A 25,123-nucleotide genomic window follows, 5' to 3' on the forward strand; every position below is an offset into this window, starting at 1 on the left:
TGTGAAGACTGAAATTAAAATTGTAAATAATATTTTCACGGCAATCTCTAAAAGAGCGTTTTTTCCCAAGTGGAGCAAAAAAAAAAATAATAATAATAAAAAAAGTGAAAGGACCCCAAATTATATATATAAAAAAGTGAAAAGTAGGGACATGAATTGATTCCATTTTACTCCTTTTGTTAGTTTCGGCCTCGCTGCGCTTGGTCCGGATCCCCATTGATGACAGCTCGGTGGATCACCGGATGACAGCGGAGGGGGAGACACGAAGCTGCTCCCAGACGACCGAGGAGAAGGCAGGCAGAGGAGGTGCGAAACAACGTCGACACCAGGAGACACGCAGTGCATGATGTAGAACTGAAGAACAGCCTAGCGCCACATCTACCCATTCCCAGACGCAGATGCATCGGGTGGAGCGGCGGAATTAAAAGGCCTGCTGTTTCTTTTCGGCTCGGGTGAAAATGAAGGAGCTGAAGGGCTGCGGAATGCGCTGCTCCGTGGGCTTTCTGTCCCGCAGGGAGCTGACCGGACAGCCGCTCATGAAGGATGAGTTCCAGAGACGGAGGCTGGCAGGCTGCACCAGCCTCTACAAGAAAAATTTGGAGGGCCATTTTGGCTGCGTCAACGCCATTGAGTTCTCCAACAACGGCGGGGAATGGCTGGTGTCCGGTAAGTTGGCGGAGCCTGCCTGCGGTCTCGCTGTTAGCATGCTAGCTGTCAGCTGAAAGCGCTTCCTGCCTGCTAGCTTAGCCTAGCTTGTTTTGCTAGCTAGCAAACGTTAAAGTGGACAGTCCGCAGCGACGCATGACTGCTTCTTCGTGTCAGCCCTCGGGATGATTTGTTTCGTGTCTGAACTCCGCGTTTCTGCGCGTGGTTTGTGTAATAATAGCGACTTTTGGAAACGACAACACCAATGAGGTCCCACAGAAGATAATAAACAGTCATCTGGCCCGGCGTGACAGCTTGTGGGCTGCCATTTGTCTCCCTTTGGAGTCCTCCTTTGAAGTAGCGATTACTACAGCCTAATTCAGTAGATGTTAATGACTGCTCCAACTTAAGGTCAACTCCCCATGTCTGCTTCAGTGACACTGACATAAACAGATTTGCGTTAAAATCCTTAGAAAAAACATGTCAATCCTCAGTTTACATCAAGGTTCCTGCTAAATTTGGAAACTTGTGGAAGTGGATTAACCAACTATAAATCTAATCCGAGGCTGTATGAGTGGAGTATAAAGCAAAGTATGTGAACATAATGGTATCGGCAGACTGTTTCCTCTCCTATTGTTCTAATAACAGTATTTGTCCATCTATTTGCCAAAATGTCCGTCCATCCACTCCCCTATTTTCTCCACCAATTCATTCATATTATATATATTTTTTATACCCTTCATTGAATTATCATAGTCCCTTATCGAGTTCATGCATCATTCTATCTGTTTGCGTTTCAGCATCCATCATCTTATCCATTCTTCTATCCACCCATCCATGATTCACAAATCACTGCATCGTTCTACACATTCAATTGTCTCTCATCATCCTACATGCTTGTCACCTGTCACCTGTCTTCTTGTCCGTCCGTCCATCCATTCCTTTGCAAACCAAAGTGGGCAACTTGAGTACTTGCATGCTGCAAGTTTAATTTTTTTTTAATTTTCCGATTAGAATTACAAAATTACTTTCTCAACTCAGTAATAAACTAAGCATTCAATATTGGAACAAATCAAAAGTAGTTCCTTATTAGAGGGAAAGCATACAGTTTTTCTTAGAAGATTCTTCGTGTATTCTCAGAAAAAAAGGCTAGAATTGACTGACCTTATCGGTCGGCTAATGATTAATTGATAAGTGGCCATTTTCTTAAAAACCTGAGTGTTCACTTGTAGCAAACGAGTCTTACTATAGCACAAAGGGCTATTTTTATTTTTATTTTTTTTTTTTACAATATGCTGAATTTTAAAATGGCGTCATTATATTTTGAAGTAAATTTTACTTGTATCACATTTTCAGACATAAATCTCAGTGCTTAACAGATAAAACAAGGTGAAATCAAGAACTACACAGATAAAACATAATAAACTATTTTAAAACAACAAGATAATTAATTCAAAGTTTTTTCTGTATAGAAAACACTTGGGCTCCTTTTTAAAAGCGTTAATAGAGTACTAAGATTTACTGGCAACCAATGAGGAGAATCTAAGACCGGAATAACAACATAAGAAAAGAAAAGACGCTGAGGAAAGTACGCTACAGTGCAATAATGGCGACCGGTCATGATAAATTACACACTTAATCTAATGATTAAATTACACACTTAATCTAATGATGTTTCAGTGAACTTCAACAGTTTAAATAGAAAACTTAAAGGCAACTCTAAACAAACTAAAACTCAGGGTTTCAGCACCTCTACAGTCTCCTGGGAGCTTGTTCCAGATGAGTGGAGAATAAGAACTAAATACTGCTGCTTCGTATTTGTTTCTTTTTTTTTCTTTTTTTCTTTTTTTTTATGTATCCTGTCTGGCAGTGGAACATTAAGAATTGATGTCTTAATGCCAAAGAGAGCCCCCAACAGATTTTACTATCACAAGTGGTGAAAGTGTTTCGAAATCAGATATTCCTCATACTGGAAATCTCACAAATCAGGTCATAGTTTTTTACTCTGAATAATGTGTAATCACTGCGATGGACTGGCGTCCTGTCCAGGGTGTACCCCGCCTCTCGCCCATTGACAGCTGGAGATAGACACCAGCACCACTGCGCTGTATTTGACTGTGCCGAGTTGTCACTTTACGGTAAGGCATTCCTGGCTCTTGCAGGAGGAATGTCAGTTGTCGGCATCTTGCTTTCGGATAGTTCATAGGCACGTTTATTACACAGTGCACCTTATAATCCGGTATGCATTATGGTCTGAAAAATGCAGTACAAACTTTTTGCGTACTGCCCTCCGCTTGCCTTCCGAGCTCATCAGTAAGGTTTTGGTTGAGAAGTTGACAGTGCTCCGCCATGCAGCACGGCTGAATTGGAGCTATTTGTTTATGTGTTAACTTCAGGAGCTTATTTAGACATAGACGGACTTTATTGTCCTTCAGCTGCCCATTGACAATGTACATTTGAGCAAAATTTTGTTGCAAGGCCCTATGTTAAAAAAAGAAGACAGAAGACAAACATGTTGAGTGTTTTCTAATTAAAAACAGAACCCCATAGGGTGGATTTAGCATCCTTATGTTCATTACACAATCTAAAACAGTCCCACATCCGACTCTGTTTGGACCTTTTCTCGTTCTTGTTTTGGCATGCCTGCACTATGATTATTTGTCTCATCACTAACATGGTTAGTGGTGCCCTCTGTTGGATGGGCAGTGACACAACACTCAAAGAACGTCCATCTTAGCATTAACATTATCAGTTAATGGAGTCAAACACATTTTAATTTAATAAACCATTATTAGACAGTTAATAGTAAGTTCATTGTTTGCATCCCTAAAAGCCGTTAGGGGTTTGTGGTCCCACTTTCTAATAAGTTAAAATGAAAGGGAATTTGCCAGTTTAGAATATCGCCTAAACACTTACAAAAGGTGTCCATCTGCATACACCGCCTTTTTTGGTGGACAAAGTTTGTATGCATCCTGAATTGCACTCAGGAGCCACATAAAATCATCCAAAGGGCCGGATATGGCCAAGAAGTTGCAGTTTGGAAAACCTCGTCTGTTCGTCCGTCTGTGTTATTCATTTTCCTTTTTCATATTCTATTGTTTCTCCTGTTTTTCTCCTTACAGTTGGTGTTTTTGCAGACAGGCTGTGGTATCAATTAAACATACTTTATTGATCCCAAAGGGAAATTAAGCTCATGTTATGGGGTTTCTTATGGGGTTGAACCCAGCAATGAATTTAACTTCGATACACTTCAGTGAAGATGGCGCAGTTGATGGCCACCTCGGTACAATGCTTACTTGTACTTTGTTTGGTTTTTTGTGTGTATTTCCGCTGTAACTTGCTGCTATACTACAGTCACTTTTACCAAAGAGCTACTCCTAAGAATCAGTCAGTTCATTTTGGGCTGTTTTTCTATGGCTTTCACCATTCAGAGAGTTTTTCTGAGATGCTAGTTGGAAGTGCAGCTGCTGTCTGTGGTTTTTGTCAGTAAAGGAGAAAACGAGGAAGCACACTCCACCAAGGAGCTCACCCAGTTCACAATACCAGCCTCCATCTTCACCTACTCTTCTCTGTACATAAATGGCCTCTCCTCAGCAGACCACTCCCGAGGTTTGCAAATGACCGGACTGTCATTGGTTTGATCCAAGATGGCGATGAGTTTGCATATAGACATAAAGTGATCCACTGGTGCAGTAACAACCACCTGACGCTTAACTCACTCAAGACTGGATATGAGGATGGACTTCCCAAGAACTCCTACTACACCACCATTCCTCACCACCCTCAACAACACTGTCTACTGTGGATCACTTCCGGTTCCTAGGAACCACCCTTTCTCTGCACCTGAGCTGGTCCTCACATAGAGAGTGTTTGGAAGAAGGCCCAGCAGAACCTGTACTCTCTGCAGCAAGTCAAAGAAGTACAGGAGCTGCAGGTCACCCTCTACACTGCCGACTTTCAGTTTATCCTGCATCCGTCCATCACTGTGTAGTTTGGCTCATACAGAAAGCAGGACGGGTCCAAACAACAAGAAATAATAAGGTCTGCAGGGAGAGGATCATTAGGGCTGATTATTATTATTATTATTGACTGATCAGGTCAGAAAAAGGTAACTTACACTCTGTCAACTGTATGAAATCAGTAAAATCAGTCATTTTAAATGTGAATGGGTGACAATGATGAATGTAAATGGTTGGTGTTAAATTAAGAAAAGCAACGCAAAACAAATCTAACCCTGGAGGACAACAATAGCTGACTGGACTGATGTCCAGAAGACCTACAACGCTCTTCACAAGGAGAGTAAGCCACAAAAGGTTATTGCTGAGGAAGCTGGTGGTTCACAGAGTTCTGTATCCCGAGCTTATTAGCAGAAAATTGGATTGAAGGAAGAAGTGTGGTAGAAAAAGGTACAACAGCGAGAACTGCAGCCTGGAGATGACTGTCAAGCAAAATCCATTCAAGCATTTGGTGGAGCTCCAAAAAGAGTGAAGCGAGGCTAGAGTCCGTGCCTCAAGAGCCACTATGTCCAGACGAATCCTAGACATGGGCCACAAACATCCTACTGTGCTAAGTAGAAAAGGAACTGGACTGTTGCTTAATGGTCCCAAGTCCTTCTGCTGATAAGCTGTATGGAGATGCTGATTTCATTTTCCAGCAGGACTCGGCACCTGCCCACACTGCCAAGGGAACCAGAAGCTGGTTCAATGACCATGGTGTTCCTGTTCTTGGTTGGCCAGCAAACTCCCCTCACCTGAACCCCGTAGACAATCTCCTCCAAAGTGTCATCTTGGTTATAACAGTTGTCCTTTTTTTTTTCTCTTCCCACCAGGAGGGGACGACCGCCGTGTGCTTTTGTGGGACATGGAAAAAGCCATCCACTCCCACTCCAAGCCTGTGAAACTGAAGGGAGAGCACCTGTCCAACATCTTCTGCCTTGCCTTCGACAGTACCAACACCAAAGTCTTCTCTGGTGGTAAGGCGAGCACAGGCCTTATGGGTTATGTTTCCTGATTTTTACCTTGAATAGAAAAATGTTTCACAGAAACATGTGGGTGAAAAGTAGATCTAAAGACTTTGTTGAGGAACTTTACCATTTATTAGTATCAAGAAATAAACAGAATCATGTTGTGAAATAAAATAATGGGATGCAAATGCTTGTATAACTTTGCTTTTGGTGTTATCTAAGCGCAATATGCTTATGAGTCAATCATTGGTGGGTAATTAAATTATTTCTTGTTCCATGATTGAATAATAATGCAACACACACACCTCGGTGATTGTTAAACACAAGAATTAGGCGTGCAATGTTATAGTTATTGAATTCTTTTCTTTAATTCACAGGAAGTGAATATTATACAAACAGGCTGAAGGGCACTTTAGATCAACCAATTAACCTAAAAGCCATGTTTCTGGAACGTGGGAGGTGAGAACCCCCAAATGGAAAAACATGTGAAAGAGTTGGGTGTGCGCTCTCGTTCACCTAGGTACTTTGTTGAGTCTCCGCCTCATTGACACATTAGCAAGAGAACACGGGTTTACTTAAGTGCTTATAACTTGTTTTATCTTTTACCTCAGAAGGCATCTTGCCTCTAAAAAAAAGACCCACCTGTCTCAGCGGCAGATGCTTTTCCTCTTCTCCCATTCACGCGCACAACACTGGTGTCAGTTTAACGCTACACCAGAGGGGGGAGACTTCTGCAAAAACTCTGGGGCTGCCTGAAATTTTCAAATTATAGCTCCTCCTAGCTGTTGTTGACCTTTCATGAGGTTGACAGTAAGAACTATTGTGGGTAGGAAAGGAGCTGTTCCTTTAAATCATACGTGACGGAAACACACATGGATGATGCGAGACCAATCCAGGCCTACAGCCTTCCAAAAAAGGCCTACAAAAAACACAAGTTAGACAAATTGTTTATAATAATCAGTTTAGTTTGCAAGGTTAGTATATGCATATTTACATTATATTTTATCACGTCACAGTTGGCGATTTAATTTACAACTCGTCGTTACACTGTTATACTACTGGATCTCATCTTTCCAGATATTTTTGTTAATTTCTGTGACGTGTTGCTTATATGTCATGTCACGCAAAGGATTGTGGGATTCCTTATAGCCCCTTACCACCAGTAAGGGACATCACAAGGTTCCTATGCTAAAGGAGCTATGATAGGAAACTCACAGGCTCCTTTTCTTACCTCCTTCCTTACTGACTGCACCATTGGGGCAGCACTTATCATGGCAAGTACACAGACTTTAAAAAACATGCAATTTGTTGAAAGAACAACCCACTCAGAGCTGTAATTAAGCCAAAAGTGTACAAAATATACATACTTTTGGTTTTTCAGATGAAAAACCTTCTACCTCTGTAAATATGCTCTATCCAGAACTCCTTAAGTGGTATAATTTTTAGCTAACCTGGTTCAAATTCTTAGCAAAACAAAATTTAGCTGCAGTCCTAGTTATATTGTCTACAGTTTTGCCAAACAGGAATATATATGTATAAAGACCTTTAATGAGGAAATTGCTGTGTTGTGAGCAGCTTTTATTTTACACTTTTGCCATTTATAATGCCATTAAAATGCAACAATGTTTTTTTTTTGTTTGCTTAAACGCTTGTTATTGAGGTATGTTAGTTTTATTAAGAGTATCTCTTTTTAGATGAATTGATTCATGAAAAATTGATGGATAAATTAATGGATCACTAAAATAATCAATAGCAGCTGCCCCACTAGGAAGAAACTCACCTCCGACATCGATAAGCTCAACAGAAACTTGCTGCTGTCCCCACATGGACAAGCTAATCTTGTTGGGCCCAGTGCAAACTGCGATGCACTTTGGTTAAAAAATAAATAAGTCAGAATTTTGGCATGGGAGACTGCACTTTCTAAAAAAAGTATGAACATTTTTATTACATTTTAAATTAAAGTTAAAAGAACTTGTAGTTAAAAAGAAATACTGCCAATATTGTTAACACATTTTAAAAACGCTGGTTGTTTGTGTACTTTTTTTTCTCACAGGAAATGATGAACAAGTGATCCTTCACGATGTGGAGAGGTGGGTAAAGCAAAACAAACACAACTCCTGATTCTAAAGCACTTTCTGCTGCTGTAAAAAAGGCCGGTGAGCACACGGCCGGCTGATGCGCTTGCCTCACGCTGGTGATCCATTTCACATGTGGCCGGTTGTTGCTTCTGCAGACGGGAAACTCTGGACCTGTTCCTGCATATAGATGCGGTGTACAGCTTGTCTGTCAGCCCCGTCAACGACAACATATTTGCAAGCTCGTCCGACGACGGCCGCGTTCTGATCTGGGACACGCGTGAGCCGCCACACGGAGGTGAGGACAGATGGGTTATTGTTAAATCAGGCAGTATTTTATCAGATTTAAAAAAATTAGCACAGTATAGATGTGCACAAGGCGCCATGCAAACTGGACCCAATCAAGATGAAAGGTATAATTATCATAGTAAATCTAAAAACATTTGAAGAAGTCATGATTTCAGGTAATCACTTGTAAGAGACTAAATATTGCTGGAATAAAGAGCCGTCTCCTGTATTTTAAGAGGAAGTGGTTAAACATGTAGCCTATCTGTGAAAAGACATAAATCCTCTGTAAAACTTTAAGCTGTTGGACAACAAAGGAATTTCATTGGTATTAACTTGGTGTTGAAATAACAACGGGGTGTTTCAGGCTTTCTCTTCCATTTTGTAAGTTTGATATATTTTAGGACTGCCTTTAGCTGTGATTATGGAGCACATTGCCTGTTGGATCATTTTAAATCAGCTCTTGGAATGTCTCGATATTCATTTCCCTCCAGAATTGCATTTCCTTTTCACCGAAATCTCGCAGAGACGATGGGAGAGTCAGACCGCTGCGTAAACGCTTCTCGCACATCAAAACCTGATCAGTGAGGTTAAGGTGTGAACTCTATAGTTGCCGAGCCACATTTGAAAAATGATGTCCCATCCTCCTTGTCAAAACTTTTCTGCAAAACAGCAGTTAGAAAAAGGGTGGCAAGAAGGAAGTCCAGCTTTAAGTTTGCCGCCAGCCACGCACAGCAAACATGTGGACGAAGGTGCTCTGATCAGATGAGACCAAAGTCCTGAGACCGGAGCAAGAGCTCCCCTAGAGGTGGAGCTGAAGCAGAATGGTTCAGATTATCTCATATGTACGTGCTATAACGGCCCAGTCAAAGTTCAGACTAAAATTTGACTTAGACTTTGTGTCAGGACTTGACTTTCATAGTTTCATGGACGCTCTCCATCCAGTCTGGCTGAATGTGACGTATGTTGCAAAGAAGAAAGGGTAAATCATTACATTTTTAGATCTGTAAAGCTTGTACAGACGTTTGCTAAATGGTGTGTAATAGCAGCAAAAGGTGACATGGATTTGATGAGAAACCATTTATTTCAGTCGTTTCACACTTGAGACTTGACTCCGATTTGGGGCAAAAAACATTTAAACATCTGGTCTTTGTCCTAAAACCCCAGTAGATTACACAAACGTTAATTGTTGTTATTTGAGTTCATTGGCTATAAAACTGTTTACTAATCCCTGTACATGTAACACGTGAAAGATGTATTAATTAGGTTTTTTTTAATAGCGTTCCTTCTTCTTGCATCCTTGGACTATATGGATAAAATCTTTATCTTAGAAAACTATGAATACGCAGTTGTAGTTCTCACCGCTGTGGTTTTATTGATTATCATCCCCACAGAGCCGTTCTGCCTGGCTAGCTACCCGTCAGCCTTCCACAGCGTGATGTTCAACCCTGTGGAGCCTCGGTTGCTCGCCACAGCCAACTCAAAGGAAGGTGTTGGATTGTGGGACATTCGCAAGCCACGCAGGTAAGGCATGCCAATACTATCCCTACAGTGACGCTTGGTGGTGGCAGCATCATGTGGATGTTTCTCAGCAACAGAAACCGACAGACTAGTCAGGATAGAGGGAAAGCTGAATTCAGAAATGTGGAGAGAATCCCAGATCAGACCTGCTCCGGAGCTCTTTTGACCTTAGACTGAAGCGGTGGTTCACTGATGACCCAGGGACAGCTTAGATATTAAAAAAAAGTGGCCCAACCAGAGCCCAAACTTGAACCTGATATAACGGCCCATGCGCTGACGTTTCCCATCCAACCTGATGGAGGTGGAGAGGTTCTGCTAAGAGGAATGTGTGAAACTGGCCAAAGATTGACTTGCCTAGCTTGTGGCGCCGTATTCACAAAGACTTAAAGATGTAATTGCTGCTAAAGATACAGCAACAAAGTATTGAGGCTTTGAATATTTATGTGCATGCAATTTCTTAGTTAATTAAAAAAATTTATTTTGTAAAACTCTCAAAATATTTTTTTCAGGTAACATAATAAAATGGGGAAGAAGCTTTAAATCACAAGTTCATTTTCAGCCTGCAGACCTAATTCTATCGTTTAATGATTTTATAGGAAATGCAGCACAAAGTACAGAACATGGGAATGAGTTGTTTTTGAGAACTTTGCAAAAAGTCATGCTTGATATGTGCGATTCCTGTTCAGACAATAAAACACTATGGGATAACTAGCTGTTAGCATAGTTTTTACCACTTTAGCTTCAGAAAATAAATTGCCATGGTAACACCTGTGTCTTTGGTTCTGTAAAGGAGATCAAAGATAGATTTAACAAGGACTACTTGGAAGTAAAAGATTCATCCCCTGTCGGGGTTTAAGTGAAACTGCCCACTGTATCCATGTGTTGCAGTTTTAACTCTGTCCACCAGGTGTTGCTGTCACCCTCCTGATAAACCACTGCTGGCTCTGGAACTTATTCTGCTATTAGTTAATTTACCGCTTCTGTAACGGAGGTAAATAATAATCATAAGAAAGCTCAAATCCCACATCTAAGTTAATTTAATTGTATGTTTTCTTTCCTTTTTGGACCGGCCCACTAGTTGGACTGGTGGAGTGGTGGCCAAGTAGTTAGAGCATGGCGCTCGTCATGATGGGGCTGCAAGCTCCCCGTTCCAAACCCACAGCCTGCCACTAGCCCCAGAATGCTGCCTGGCGCCACACAGTGGTGTTAAATACAGAGGACATGTTTTATTGGAATGTACAGAAGTTGCAATGACGTATAAAAATGATAAAAACAAAACTCTCGTGATAAAAAAAATTCCTGTGGAAATCCGGCGGGATGGGAGTCAACATTAGTAAATATGACGTGATTGGGACGGTAAATCTCAACGGGAGCAGACGGGAGCGGGAGTAAACCAATAGCAGGTACAATAAACTAGGATCGATGCCAAAACATTAAATAAAATAGAAAATCAAAAATGTAGGTTTGCCGCCGCCATTTTGTATTTTTTTTCCCCAAGAAACCTAAACTATAATGCAAGTCAAAAGAACTACACGACCCAGAAGCCAACAGTGCTTCCGGTCTATTTTTTCCGCCAGCGCTCAAAAACAGAATAGGGGGGGATCAACTATGGAGCGCTCCATGATCAACCGCTGGTGGGTTTTTTTCTACTCTGGCCCGGGATTGGGACGGGACACAAATTTTTTTCAGTGGGAGTGGGATGGGACAGGAGTGAAAATCCACTCCCGTGTCACCCTCTAGGATGAAATTACCATGTGCTGGTCATTTTGTTTACGTTTTTTTCCCCCTGATAACTGTCTGTCGTGGACATTTTGAGACAAATGCAAACAACAATTTGTAGAAACGACTTAAAGTTGCATCAGTACCCCCTTGTATTCCACTCACTAACAATTAAAAATTCATTGTTTCATCCATAGTCAAAGCAGTAAAACGTCCTTATAGCTGGTGCCAGACCTGGGTGGATATAGTTTTGCTTAAAAAAAAAAAAACAATGTTAAATAGTTAATTAAGTCACTATTTATTACACTGTTGTTCAGGTACCTTGTCTCCAAATTAAAAGGACAGATGTGACATGTCAGGTTGTGCTTTCAAGGACAACCTTCTCCTCTAGTTTGCTTTGTGATGTTTGGACAGATCTCACGCAGCTGTGTGTGTGTGTTTCCCCCTGTGCCTTCAGCTCCCTGCTGCGCTACGGCGGCAGCATGTCCCTGCAGAGCGCCATGAGCGTTCGCTTCAACAGCACCGGCACTCAGCTCCTGGCTCTGCGGCGCCGCCTGCCGCCCGTCCTCTATGAGCTGCACTCCCGCCTGCCCAGCTTCCAGTTCGACAACCAGGGCTACTTTAACTCCTGCACCATGAAAAGCTGCTGCTTCGCTGGGGACAAGGATCAGGTGGGTCAGCGAGCGGTGGGAGACCTGAGCTGAAACGGCTACTGCGCTAAGTACTGAAACTAAAGTAAGGCAGCTGCATTCCCTGCACATACAAGGAAATATGTGCATGAAATCCTATACAGAAGGAGTAAAGATTTCCATTTCATGGATATGGGAAACGACTTAAACCAATGTCCTGCCTGCCATAAATTACCAAGAAGAGAGTGGTTTTTAGCCCCTGATGCAATAGTGGTGGAAAAGTAATTTCTGATTTTGAGGTAGCTAAAAAGGCATCTGTGGTCATGTGTCGAATCAAAATACACAGATGGGTTTAATTTGCCATTCATTCCTCTTTCTAGTATTTTTCCTTCTTATTGTTATGGTTATAGTTATTAGAACGAGTAGTAGTTTGTAGTTTTGGTCAATATATAATATAGATGCTGTAACTATAAAGATTTGTGATGATAATGAAACCCTTTGTCTGAATTAGAAATACCTGTATAAATAATATGAAATGATCACAACAATGGAATGACTTCTGGGTGCAAAATTAGCATTTAGCATTTTGTGATGTTGGAAGACATTTTAGAGAGGAGAATATTTAGGGCATCAATACAAGCAGGGCTCTATGATGGAAGAGGATGTACTGTTATTGGATCTGGACTGTTCTCAAGCTAAGTTGTAAAATCTTTTCAGATATTTTTCAGCCTTTGTGAAAGGCAGTACTAAATTCACTCGTCATAAACGAGGCGTTTTCGAGTTTAAAAGCTGACAAACATGTTTGATGTGTGGCTAGAAGAGCTTTCACCATCAACTAGATGGATAATGGCTGGGTTTTTCTTTTGGTATTCAACTGCTGTCTATTTGTGAGTAACTTCCTCAGACTCTGCAGGCAGTTGAGGATTGTCTCAGTGTGGCGCTAACTCAGACGGTTGCCAAGAGGCAGCTCGCTGCGTGACTGATGGAAAGCAAAGCGGGGAGAGTTCGGGGTGTCACATTCCGACTTCACGCGTCTTCTGGGAGGCTGGGGCCGAGCGCGCATGCGTTCCAAGTTAAAGGGTGTTCCTCTGACCTGCACCAACACTGATTTGACTGACTTAGACTTAGATCAGTTTCTTTTTAATGATTTTTGAACCGTTAAAATCCAAGAGATTTTAAATACTAGTATTTAATTTACAGCCACATACTTGGGTGGATTTTAGGGCTGATCTTTCTGTGATCAAACCCCCGCAAGTGACCAATAACCGTGGAGTGGAGGGGAAAAATGACACGTGGTCTTGAAAATGTTTTCGAAACCATACTCTGAAAAGTGTTGTGTGCGGTGGTGTTAGAGCTGCCCCACGTGTTGAATCACAATTATTCTCATAGCAACATGCAAAATGTCACAACTGTAAAAGACACATTGGTTTCAACATTTGGTGAGGCGGCGTCATGCCGTTAACACTCCTCATCACTAACGTGTTAAGCCCGCTGGACATACCTGGATGGCCTTTTATGCCGGCACCTGGTGTAGCTCTTCATGACACAGATATTAAATCTCAGGATGAGCAGTGGGGACACTGTAATGGACTAAAACTACTTGGAATTGACACCAACATCACAATATTTAACTACAATATATCAAATTTAGTTGTTCTTAATGTCATGTAGCCCAATTTTTCCTTCAGCCCCTTAACTCTGATGGATACAGACGAAGACTATAATCAAACAGCGCTGCAATGGGACGGTTTAGATTTAGGCCTCAGTCCAAACTAAGTCCAGATCTGAACTCGAATGCTTGTTCTTCAAGTTGTTGATGCGGGACGGCTGAACACAAAAGTACACCACACTTTTCAAGTTGTTTTTTTTTTTTTATCTGTAAAAATGTTTTAAGACCAAGTGTCACACTACAAAAACGGAACTAAAAATAAGTAAAATTCTCTTAATATTAGTATATTTGTCCTTGATTTGAGCAGGTAAATAAGATTATCCGTCAATAGAATAAGATTTTTGCACTTGAAATAAGATAATGGAGATGAGTTCTTCCTATTTATGTGCAGAAGATCTAATTATCTTATTTTAGGGGTCAAAATACTCATTCCATTGGCAGATGATCTTATTTAATGGCTCAAATCAGGGACAAAAACACACATTTTTAAAAACATTTTACTTATTTTTAGATCTGTTTTTGCAATGCATTTTCCTTTCACTGTTCTGCTTTTCGTTGGTCTATTCCAGAAAATGCATGGTAAAAATGGAGCGATGTTTGTGTCCTGACAATACTGTGGCTGAAACAATAAGTGGAGATCGGCAGAATATTTACGGAGGGGAAATTAAACAGATTCTTTGAACTGATCAAGCAGCAAAACGGGGAAAGGTGTCGGACATTTTAACTTGCTGTCAGAAAGGCTTTGAGACATATTTTCCCTTGTTACATGGGTCTAAAAGTATGTCGAGCCCACAATGACCCCGTCAAAAGTAACTTCAGTAGGAAGCTTTAAGTAGAACCATGTGTTCATAAAGCGTAATAACAGTTTAGCGAGCGAGCAGGAGCTTCGTTTGGGCCAGGCTGTCATGTCACGTCAAGGCCGTGTCTGATCGCACAGCATGACTCACAACACCGTGATTAGATCTGCTAGATTTCTGCTTTGCGCTCCCTCTGGATTTATCTCCATGCTTTCCCATGTTCTCTCCCTTTTGGTGAGCCCCAGTCTCAGTACTTTGTTTTTTCCTCTGCAGTACATCTTGTCTGGATCAGATGACTTCAATCTGTACATGTGGAAAATTCCAAACGACCCCGAAGCAGGTGAGTTGGTGCGTTTCATTTCCCAGATTGCATATAAATTAGGATTTTTCACATTCCTGCATGACAAAGTACAGTGAATCCTGGTGCGAATTGTTAACAGAGTGCTTGAAACAATAATAAGCTTCTAAAAGAAGTTTTATAAAAGAAAAAAGAGGTGAAGAGAGATTGAGATTGAACAAAAACATCTCCCAGGTTTTCAGGAAGCATGGTTCACAATTATGTGCATATTTACAGCAAAAGGTTGGCCACCTTTTTTGGGGTTGGATGTACATAACATATACATGGAAGCAAATCTAGTAAATGGAAAGGAATGAATATCATCGTCAATTCTTAATCAGACAGAGAGTCAGTATACATACTTTAAAAGCGGTGGAAAATGAGTGTTTTCTGGGCCGAGGTTTGAACAAGTTAAAGTGCTGCAGGCAAAATAAGTACAGTGCAAAACACGTGATTTCACTGTTTAAATGTTTCTAATGTTTTATTGTTAAGAAATTCACACCAGATGCTGGCAACAACCCAAGCAGTCCACACATACACAGAAATCAAATAAAACTGTGCTGCACATTAGGCTATGGGTAGAAAATTGAAAGGACTCAGGGAATTAGAGTTGAACACTTACAGATTGTATTATATGTATTAAATTTGTATTTATTTTTTGCCCTAAAGTCTTTAAAGTTGTGTTGGTCCTTTCCATGCACTCTAATCCTCACTTCTTTTTGTACTAGATTGTTTAGTTGAATACAAGTCAGAGGTTAGACTGAGCCGTTCTAGCCCTTCTAATGTCTTTTTTCAATCAAGTAAAAGCTTCCTTGGTTGTGAGCTTGGGACTATGTTCTTGCTTGGAAATCCACACTTGTTTCATCTTCAGATTCTTATCAAAAATGTCCCAATAGATTTGCCCATTCATCCTTCCTTGAGGTGTTTATGGTCAGTCTGTGGCATATGGTATAAGACTGTCCGCACCATGATGCTACCACCATCTAACCAGACTGAATTCTCACAGTATTCCACTGGCCTGTCCAAATCTTTCCAGCAACCTTTAAACGAGCGTTGGCATGCTTTTTCTTCAGCAGTGGAGTCTTGCGCAGTGTGTGCGCGTTACTTTTTACTCTGAAGCTCTCTATACGCGCACCTTGACTCCTGTCCAACTCTCTCCTTTGACTCCTCTGTCAGAAATCTTATGAGGGACATCTTGCCATGGCGGGTTTATGGTGAAATAATGATCCTTTCACTTCTGAATTATGTCTCCAACATTGCTAATTGAAACATTTAAAAGAACAGCAATAACCATTGACATTAGTGTTTGTAAAAAAGTTTGTCAAAGTATCTTTGCTTTTACCGATTCTACCACATTATGTAATAGTTTGGTGACGGGAAACCTTTTTTAATTGGCCTTTATACTATAATAAAGGAGCAATGCGCAACTTTAAAGGTTAAATACAAAAACTTTTTTGTTTCCCTTGCATGGCCTTACAATTTCCTGATGTGCAAAAATGAGCTATCCTCTATTTACCGCAGTTGCCTCTATAGGCTCCATTACTTCATGAGAGTGATTCAGGTCGTACTCTCTGGACGTGGGTGTGACAGACAGCACGCTCTCGTTCACCTGGCTACTTTGTTGAGTCTCCGCGTAATCACTGCATTAGCGAGAGAACATGGGCTAATTTCAGTATTTATAGCTTTCTTACCTCCGAGGACGTCACGCCTTTAGACAAAAGATGCTTTTCCTCTTCTCCCATGCGTGTGACACAACACGTGTCATTTCAACTTGTCACCAGGGGTGGCAGACGTCTACAAAAATCCCCATGTTCCTTCTAATCAGCTGCTATTAGTTTGCCCATCGCAACAGGAGTCCTTTATAAATATGATTTAAGATTTCACATGGCTTCTTGGCTTTCTCTGTGTTTTTTTTTAAGCACATCCTTCTCCTCATGTGTTCACTAGTTATTCCCTGTTCCATTTCACTTCATTAGCCATCAGATTATCTGCAGACTTTTGCTTCAACATCTTTATATGGGTTGGATTTCATAACATTGGCCCCATTAGAAATATTTAAACTGAGACAGCTTAGAAGTGTTAAATACTGTACCCACGCTCTGCTGTTTAGCTTAAGGTAGTTGATTGTTCAAGCTATAATCATGTCCGTCACGTAGGTTTTTAATGGTTTTATAGTTCTCACATGTTAGTTGGCAGTTTCTCTAGTTGAGCTCGAGTGCTGATGCCCTTCTCTGCAGTTTGTTCCTGATTTAGCTGCCCAGCGTTCTCAAGAATGACATCAGTGTTCAAGTGTGCTTGCTAGAAGCTGAAAAACTATGTGCGAACATTTGAGAAGTTGCTGTGCGGCATAAACTGGGTAAACGCTCATCCGACTGAAAATATATATATTTAAACAGCATTAAAATGTGCCAGATGGGGCCGTCTTTTATCAACTTATGGAGAGGTTGGCAACCTTTTTCAATCCAAATAGTTAATTGGGCTCTTTTTTACCAACGTTTTAGAATATTAAATATCTGTGTGAAATTAGATCAAATAACAAAAAACATGTCCGTATTATAAAACATATCTAGGTAGTTCATGTTCGTAATTAACCTGGCCTTCATCAACTTCCTGTTTAGTGACAGAAAAGCTCCTTTTTTTTCTCTTGCGACATTTTGCAGAGTCTGTAATAATAAACGGTTATTCTGGCTCGATAACAAGTCAGCCACTAGGAAATGTGTTATCTTTACATTTGTTTTCTTTTCTTTTTTTCTTCTTAAATGTTTTCAAAACAGTTTTGTCCTTTTCAAATTGTATTTTCCTGAACTTAAATGTGTAAATCATAAGGATGATGTAATGTATATGATTTCAGCAGTTCTACAAAATGCTGCCAGTTAATTATAAATATGTTTTGTATCTGACATGCGTTTTATACGAATGTACTGAAAGTATTTTTATTTTTTTTTTCAACCCGACGCACTGGAACCTTAGTTCATGGAAATTATGTTTTTGCCCTTCTCCTGACCGAGTTTGGCAAGAGCTTGATCTTTTCTAACGTCAGCGTCACGGGTTGGTTTCAATGTAAGTGCTTTAAGTACCACATCAGTTAAGATGATGGAGAAGTGGTTTATCCAATCATATGCAAGGATTTTTAATGGGGCCTCTCCTCCTGAAATACATCTCCAATGGAGTGATTCCAGACGGACGAGTGGAGCTCTGCAGAACAAAATCCATCTGGTTACATGATGCAACAGCTTTCAGTGCGTCCGTGCTGCCTGATTCATATAAATGTGTGTTCCACCTTGTTTTAAAGGAGGCCCTGGTCGTGTGGTAAACGGAGCGTTCATGGTTCTGAAGGGCCACCGCTCCATTGTCAACCAGGTGCGCTTCAACCCTCACTCTTACATGATCTGCTCCTCCGGTGTGGAGAAAGTCATCAAGGTTAGTAAAGGAATATCTCTGCTGGCGTTTCAAAATGCATGTTTAATCTGTTTAGTGAGAGGTGTGTGTGTGTGAGAAACTCAGTGGATGCAAATCTCTAATTTCTTGCGATATCGGTATGATGCAAGTATCTAAAGAAACCAGTCATCAGTGAGTTTTTGTGTTTTTATTACTTTCACTGCAGACTTTAGAGAGTCGATCACCTACAGGAGATTCTTACATTAGGAATAAAAAGATATATATATATATATATATATATATATATATATATATATATATATATATATATATATATATATATATATATATATACACACATAGGGAGTGTAAAACGCCCTTGTTAGCTGGTTTATTGGTCAGACTATCTGCTCAGGTAGCTAGCCTGCAGTCTCCTGATGAGATATGCCTCTCATAGCTCAGCCAATAGTTTTGTATCTGCAATAAAATTTTGATGGGTAGTGTTACTATGACTGTAGTTTTTGAAATGTCAAGTTTCAAAATAAGCAAATTTGATATTTTTAAATTTTAAATTTTTGTTTTGTTACCAGGAAATCTCAGCCAGCGTGCATTCCTGTGTTGGCGGCATAGTGCTAAGGTTCCTGTACAAACTAGTTAGCACAGTATGTTGTCTATAGGGCTAACGCTAACGGCTAGTCCAAGAAGGCTGCCGTCCTAGAAAGAGTAAAAGAAAAACCAACAACTTGATAGCCGTTGGACTGTTTAGGAACCTTTTAGACCTTCGTCAGGTGTGCATCGTGACTTTAAAGATTAGGAGGTGCACCACCAATGATCTGCTCATGTTAACCAGAACATGTAAAAACACTGTATGCATTAAAGATGAACAAGGAGACGAGGAGCTCTTCACTGTTTCTCTCTGACTCAGGTGTGGAGTCCGTACCTGCAGCCCGGCAGTGAGGGGGACCTGGAGGGCCGGGTGGAGGACAAGTCCCGCAGCCTCTACAGCCACGATGAGTACATCAGCCTGGTGCTGAACAGCGGCAGCGGTCTGTCCCACGATTACGTCAGTCAGTCCATAGAGGAGGATCCACGCATGATGGCCTTCTTTGACTCCTTGGTGCGTCGGGAGATCGAGGGCTGGAGCTCTGACTCTGACAGCGATCTCAGCGAGGAGGCCCTCATGCAGCTCCAAGCCCGTGGCCGTCGCTCCACACGGGCCACCCCAGCACCGCCTGCCGCCGCCTCTGCTCCCGATCACCACAGCGACTCCAACTCCTCCTCTTCCTCATTGGCTGGACCCGATGCGTCTGCGGGGGAGGAGCCAGCCGGGGACGACGGCGAGGAGGCGCCCCGGAGACCGAGGAGACGTCAGGAACCTCAGTCCAGTTTCCTGGTAAACGAGGACTCAGACTCCAGTGAGTTTTGGCTCGACCCCATGCCCCGCCCCGGTTCCCCAAGCCCCAGGGAGAACTCCACCCTCTCCAGCCCCAGCTCCTCTCCGTCACTCCCCGCCGGAGCTTCCAGTTCCTCCACGTCCACCTCCAGCTCCAGCAGTGACGACGAGGAGCGCCGCAGCGCCGTCAGACAGCAGAACGTGGTGAGGCGCCGTCGCATGGACGTCCAGGTTCTGTTTTCAGCCATCGACTCCTACAGCTACCCCTCGCTGTCGGTCGACGATCTCTCTTCCTCCTCATCAGAAGAGCAGAAACCCCTCGAAATCAGACCCCCGGCTTCTGCTTCCAGGGAGGACGAAAAGCGTCTGAGTCCGTCTGACTTCGTGTGCCCGAGCCCGGTGATGTCTCCTGGAAGCCAAGAGAACGATGGGAGTGACAGGAGTGAGCAGGAGGGGCATCCGGCCGCATCGCCTCCATTACTGGATGCATGCAGGACTGAGGGGGCGGAGTCAGCGCTCAGCAGCCCCGATGGCGGCGGCGCTAACGATCGCTCAGCGGCGGCAGATGGAGTTTCTCAGAGCCGACACAGCCCAAACGTAAATGGACAACACAGACCCGTCACACCAGCCAAGCAGCACGCGTCCTCGGAGTCAGAGGACGAGACCGGCACGAAACCCGAAGACTCCAGACGGCAGAAAGAGAAGGGCCTGGTACCGAGCGCTCTGAAGCGGACTCACGTGGGCTCAGAGGAGGGCGAGTTGGGCCTGTCGCCCGCTGAAAAGAAGCTAAAGACATAACAAAGCCTCCTGTCATTTGTACACAGAACTAAGCTTAGGAAGTGGATTTTCTATGAGTTTTTAACAGCTCAGCTTTTCATTTCTGACTCCTAGTCATGCAAAAACGTGACCTCCAGCTGCTAAACAACAGCGCAGAAGGACGGCGTGGTCGGTTTCTGTTGTTGAGCGAACGGATTGGACCGTATCTTCATTGTTTTAGCCCAGTTCAACGGTTACGTGAAGATATGAATAAGCTGCATATTGGTTATATCTGAGAGGCATTTATTTTTTATGTCACATTAGTGTTTCTTCCCCCCCATGTTGCGTAAATGTCCGCCTGGACCCGGAGCTCAGTTCAGCCCTCTGACAACATAAAGAACTTCTGCAGATCAAAAAGTGTGGCGATATTAGGATGCAAACATTTCACTCTCGGACTGTTTATTGGTTTATTCTCATTTAGTGTTTACGCTGCTTCAGGAAGCCGGATGAATTGACTGCCTCTATTTCTGTTTGTATTAACTGTTCATTGAAATTTAGCTTCGTTTTGTGTTGTTAACATAATCTGCCTACAGTTACGAGTCATCTCACCTGTTTCCTTGCAACTAAAAAAAAACTGATCTGTGACAAAATGTGGCGTTTGTTTGCTCCCTGATACATTTACCCGGTATTTTAAATCACTGAAAATTCATCAGTTCAATGAACGCCGCCATCTTCTCAGTCGCCATGGCGACATGATCTAGAGCAGGGCTCAGCAACCTTTACAACTCTAAAAGCCATTTTTACCCTCAATCCAGCTAAACAATCTGTTTAGAGCCACAAAAGTTACACATGACTTTGAAACAAGAGCTTGTTTTTGTAGTGTACTATAGTAAATGTGTTAATTTTTTTTGGATTAAAGGTGAACAGTTTTATTTTAAGCTTTAATATGTTTTCTTCAATTGGACATTTTAATTTTCTTTATAGCAAATGGCAGAAAAATGAGAAAAAAGCAACCTATTGACAAAAAGATACTTCATAAAGGAGTAGCTATTGTAAAATATTCTAAGCACCGTTAGTGTCTTTCTTTCTGGAAATGTTCTGCATATTTTGCATGACTAAATGCATGCTAAAGCTAGCATTTTTAAATCACCTTTACATTTAAAAACATTGAACAGTTCTTTAGCATTTTTGGCCAAAGTTAAGGTGGAAAGAGACGCGCGCGGCTCTGGAGGCTGGGATGGAAAGTTTGTTCAGCCCACTGCTGCAGTTTAGAAATCGTGAAAGAATACACTAGTTTTTAAATCTTTCAAAAGAAACTTGCAAGATTGTCACCTGTTTATTTTTCTTTTTCTTTTTTTTTCACGGTTGCTGCACAGTCTGAAAAATAATGAAGTATGGAAAAGAGAATCACAAAATTAGGCTTTTCACATTTTGAACAGAACTTCCTTGAGAAAATGAAGTCTGCCAACAGTGGGGGAAAAACAAGATGGTAATCTTTCACGATATTTAAATGTAATGTCCTCCAGGGACAGAGCGAACCATTTTAACACAATGTGGGCCAAACAAAACGGACCACATGGCAGCAAAAAAATTTTTAACTTTAGTATACAGGAGAAAATCCTGTTAATATTTTTATTTATGGAAAATTAATCCTATTTGGTGACTAAACTCTTAAAAAAAACATTAAAGAACTTATTATTCGTGGCCACTGGGGGGCAGCAGAAACAACCCACTGTCCTGGGAATGATTCTGCACTGTAAATTAGAAATTATGCTAAAACTAAATTAGGTTAAGGAATTTATCTTAAAACAGAAGTTAATTTTTTTTATTTAATCTTTATAGTGTGAAAAGAGGTCAAATGTATCTTTTTTTTTTTCTTTTTAGGTCCTCATAATCAATTTATTAATCTGTACCAAATCCTTAATGAATCTGTCACGATTTCCACAGCAAATATTTTTTGTAAACTGGTAAATATATTAACGAAAAAACATAAAAAAACAAACAATGCATCCCTCCTTAAGGTGAATACCAACATGGCTGCTTATTTCTAGCAGATGATGGAAACACGCCTACTACAACTCCTCTGATTCCCGACCGTGTGATAGTGGTTCATAAAGCTCATGATGTCAGACCTTTCTGAGGAAACTGGCCTGTTTTGGTTCGGTGAGAAAATCCAGATGATGGGGAAAAAATTACACATGTCAACTGGTGTGAAACAAGATTAATGAGGAAAATGCAACTAAAAGAAAGGGGAAGGAAAGAGGGGTGTGAGAAAGGGAAGCTTTCTTGAAAGGAAAAATAAAATTAAATGAGGAAGGAGAGAAAAAAGGCAGAGACAACAATTTACAGAAGTGAGGAATGAAGGAAGGGAAGAAAAAAAGGTAACGGGCATAAGAAAGGAATGAAGAAAGGACACGGGATGAATGGAAGGAAGAAAACGGAGCGAAGGAAGGGCGTATGGAATAAATGAAGGAAAGAAGAATGGAAGGGCTCCACTTTTCGATTGTGTGACAGGAGGGTGGTCCGGAGACAAATGTTTTCCATACCTTTCTTTTTCCACACTTATCCACACCCAGAAAAAAAAAAACCTGAAATAAAATTCTGCACTTTCTCATACTACGTAGGAATCCTGCAAAGTTTGTGGTTGGTGAAACCTCAACTTTCTTTGTGAAAAACCAGGGAAATGGGGATCAGGGGGCTCACCCAGGACTCCTTTTTTAGCCAATGCAAGAACATGCAACATCCCGGCTCTCCAAGTTGATGCCCTGGAAGTAATCTAGGGAGCATAAAGTTATACCAATTATGTACTTTACAAAATTCTTCACATAATTTGTTTTGACTATTCATCGTCAAAACGATTTACCTTGTCAGAGCAGTGGGCCTTCACATGGGCTGAGCTGTGAAGGGAAGCTGAGAGCTAGACGAAAGATAAACACCCTTAAATCTTGTCCCATGTCTTTAGATGGTCACATCATGGCAGCAGTGTTAATGTTTTATCTTTATTTATTCAGGCAAGGTTGACGGAGGTTCTTTCTTTTTTTTTTTTCTTTTTTTTTTTTCCTCCCTCCAGTATAGGTCTCATTCACAAGTGTGCGGAGGCCGGCATTACCCCAGCCTTGGTAGGCTTTCAGCTAGGTCTGGGAGGGAACACTGGAACTTTAAAGGTTACTTTGAGCACTGTTGCATTACCGTTGCATCTTCATCCTCAAATGTGACATCATAGGAAGGAGCTGAATACTGAAAACTAAATATAGCTGCACCGATTGATGTGATCTCACGTGGAGTTTTGAGACAAGACGTCTGATCCCCGACCCAAACACCGCTCGGTGGGAAGGATCACCGCCCGTCCAGCAGTATTCCCTACATGGCTCAGCCTTACCAGCACGGACAGCTAGTGAAGAATTTCCCTTCCGACATGACTGGAATACCTTGGGAAGCCGCCAGAGACCAAACACAGCCAGACGCGCCAGGACTTCACATGACCCTGTGCGCCTTCAGAGAGTCAGCATGAGCGTCTCTTCTTTTCAAACCATGTACTGGGCTTCTGCTGAGTGGGACCACGTTGACCTGGAACGCTGTACTCACAGCTGATTCAATGTTTTTGTCACATTAGAAACGCAAACCTTTATTAGGACTTTTATTGGGACACAGTGACGCCAGTTTAAAGGTGGTGTAAGGAGAGCCATCCATGTTTCTTTAAAAGAAAAACCTGGAGGCTGCTTTCCCGTTTGCATTCAAGCCCCGCGCTGAGGGAGAACGTCTCTGATGCCAGCTTTTACTCTACGTACAACAGCTAGTGCTGTTTGGCACGTTTTTACCAGCGCAGTGTATTTTGGGGCAAAGAAAAACATTGTCCAGTCGTTGCAAAAATGGATTTCTCAGATCAGATGGAGAACAGCAGTTTAATATTTTTGACAACTTGCAAAGATTATTATTGGATTTAGGTCTGGACTTTGAGCCACACATGAGCACGCTTTGATATGCACCATTCCCATTTACTGTATGCTTACTTGGATCCAGTCTCAGGTCTTTTTCTTTTCCAACTTCTATCTTCCACATTTGTGAAGTGAAAAATTAAGAGTTGTCCATCAGCGGACGATCTCCACTGCTCCTCAGACGTCATCATGGACCTCCTGGCTGCTTCTCTCTTGAATGTACTCCTCGTCCGGCCTGTCCGTCTTGATAGGTTCAGAGTGGTGCCAAGCTTTTAGGATGATGAGTCGAACAATGTCCTTCTTTAAACTTCTCCACAGGTCAACTGTTGCTTTTGTGTTTTTCTGGGTCTCTGTGATGCTTTCTAACAAAGCCTCTAAGGCCCTCAGAGAGCAGCTGGATTTCTACCGAGATGAAACCGTGCACAGGTGGAGGACTTCTTGAGGCAATTGTGTGCACTGCCTTTTATTCAGGTGTGAACGACTAATGTGGCGCTGAATTCAAATGCGCACCACACCTTTCAGAGTTTGATATGCAAAAAGTGTGCAAACCACGCATCGCTTTCCATCCGTTTTACAGCTATGCGCTGCTAAAATCCCAATGAAATGCATTGAGGGTTTTGGTTTTAGTCTGACCAAATGTGAAAAAGGACAAGGCACCTACAGCGAACTTTGCAGCCTACGAGTTATTAGAAGGAGCCTTGCACTTAGCGTGCCACATCTTGCAGCATTGGCAGGAGGAGCCTCTTCTGCCATCCGGCCAGCCGTCAGCGCCTGTTGGTGGTTCATGTTTGGGCCGGATGACCTTTTAGTTTTCAGCGTGGCTCTTCTCATTGAACAATCATCGCATCAAAAGCCTGTTTATCCTTGTTGCTTGCCTGAAAACGGATTATCCAGTCGTTTGGTAGCCAAGCGCTGAGGACAGGAGCCGTGCAGATTTGGATAAAACACCAGCACATTAACCGTTCTCCACGAACGACCGAAAACATTTAGCTTCCATCTCTAAAGGTCCGCTTGTCTTTGT

At 41.9% G+C, this 25,123-nt stretch overlaps 1 protein-coding gene across 1 annotated transcript; it reads left to right on the top strand.

Moving 5' to 3' along the window:
• Positions 1–203: 203 nt before the first annotated feature.
• On the top strand, positions 204–20,817 carry dcaf5 (ddb1 and cul4 associated factor 5). Its single transcript, XM_012872245.3, has 9 exons — positions 204–666; positions 5,474–5,617; positions 7,662–7,698; positions 7,842–7,981; positions 9,363–9,492; positions 11,666–11,879; positions 14,577–14,643; positions 17,933–18,060; positions 18,944–20,817. The coding sequence occupies exons 1-9, from the start codon at positions 459–461 to the stop codon at positions 20,207–20,209; spliced, it is 2,334 nt and encodes a 777-aa protein (XP_012727699.2). The 5' UTR covers positions 204–458; the 3' UTR covers positions 20,210–20,817.
• The last annotated feature ends 4,306 nt before the right edge of the window (positions 20,818–25,123 follow it).

Source organism: Fundulus heteroclitus, chromosome 19, assembly GCF_011125445.2.
Source record: "Fundulus heteroclitus isolate FHET01 chromosome 19, MU-UCD_Fhet_4.1, whole genome shotgun sequence".
NCBI classification, from domain to species: Eukaryota; Metazoa; Chordata; class Actinopteri; order Cyprinodontiformes; family Fundulidae; genus Fundulus; species Fundulus heteroclitus.

Excerpts from the sequence above, each read along its gene's own strand:
- dcaf5 (XM_012872245.3), top strand. The coding sequence starts at position 459 with ATGAAGGAGCTGAAGGGCTGCGGAATGCGCTGCTCCGTGGGCTTTCTG. Across the intron at positions 7,699-7,841 it reads ATCCTTCACGATGTGGAGAG|ACGGGAAACTCTGGACCTGT; the intron begins GTGGGTAAAGCA and ends TTGCTTCTGCAG. Across the intron at positions 11,880-14,576 it reads TCGCTGGGGACAAGGATCAG|TACATCTTGTCTGGATCAGA; the intron begins GTGGGTCAGCGA and ends TTTCCTCTGCAG.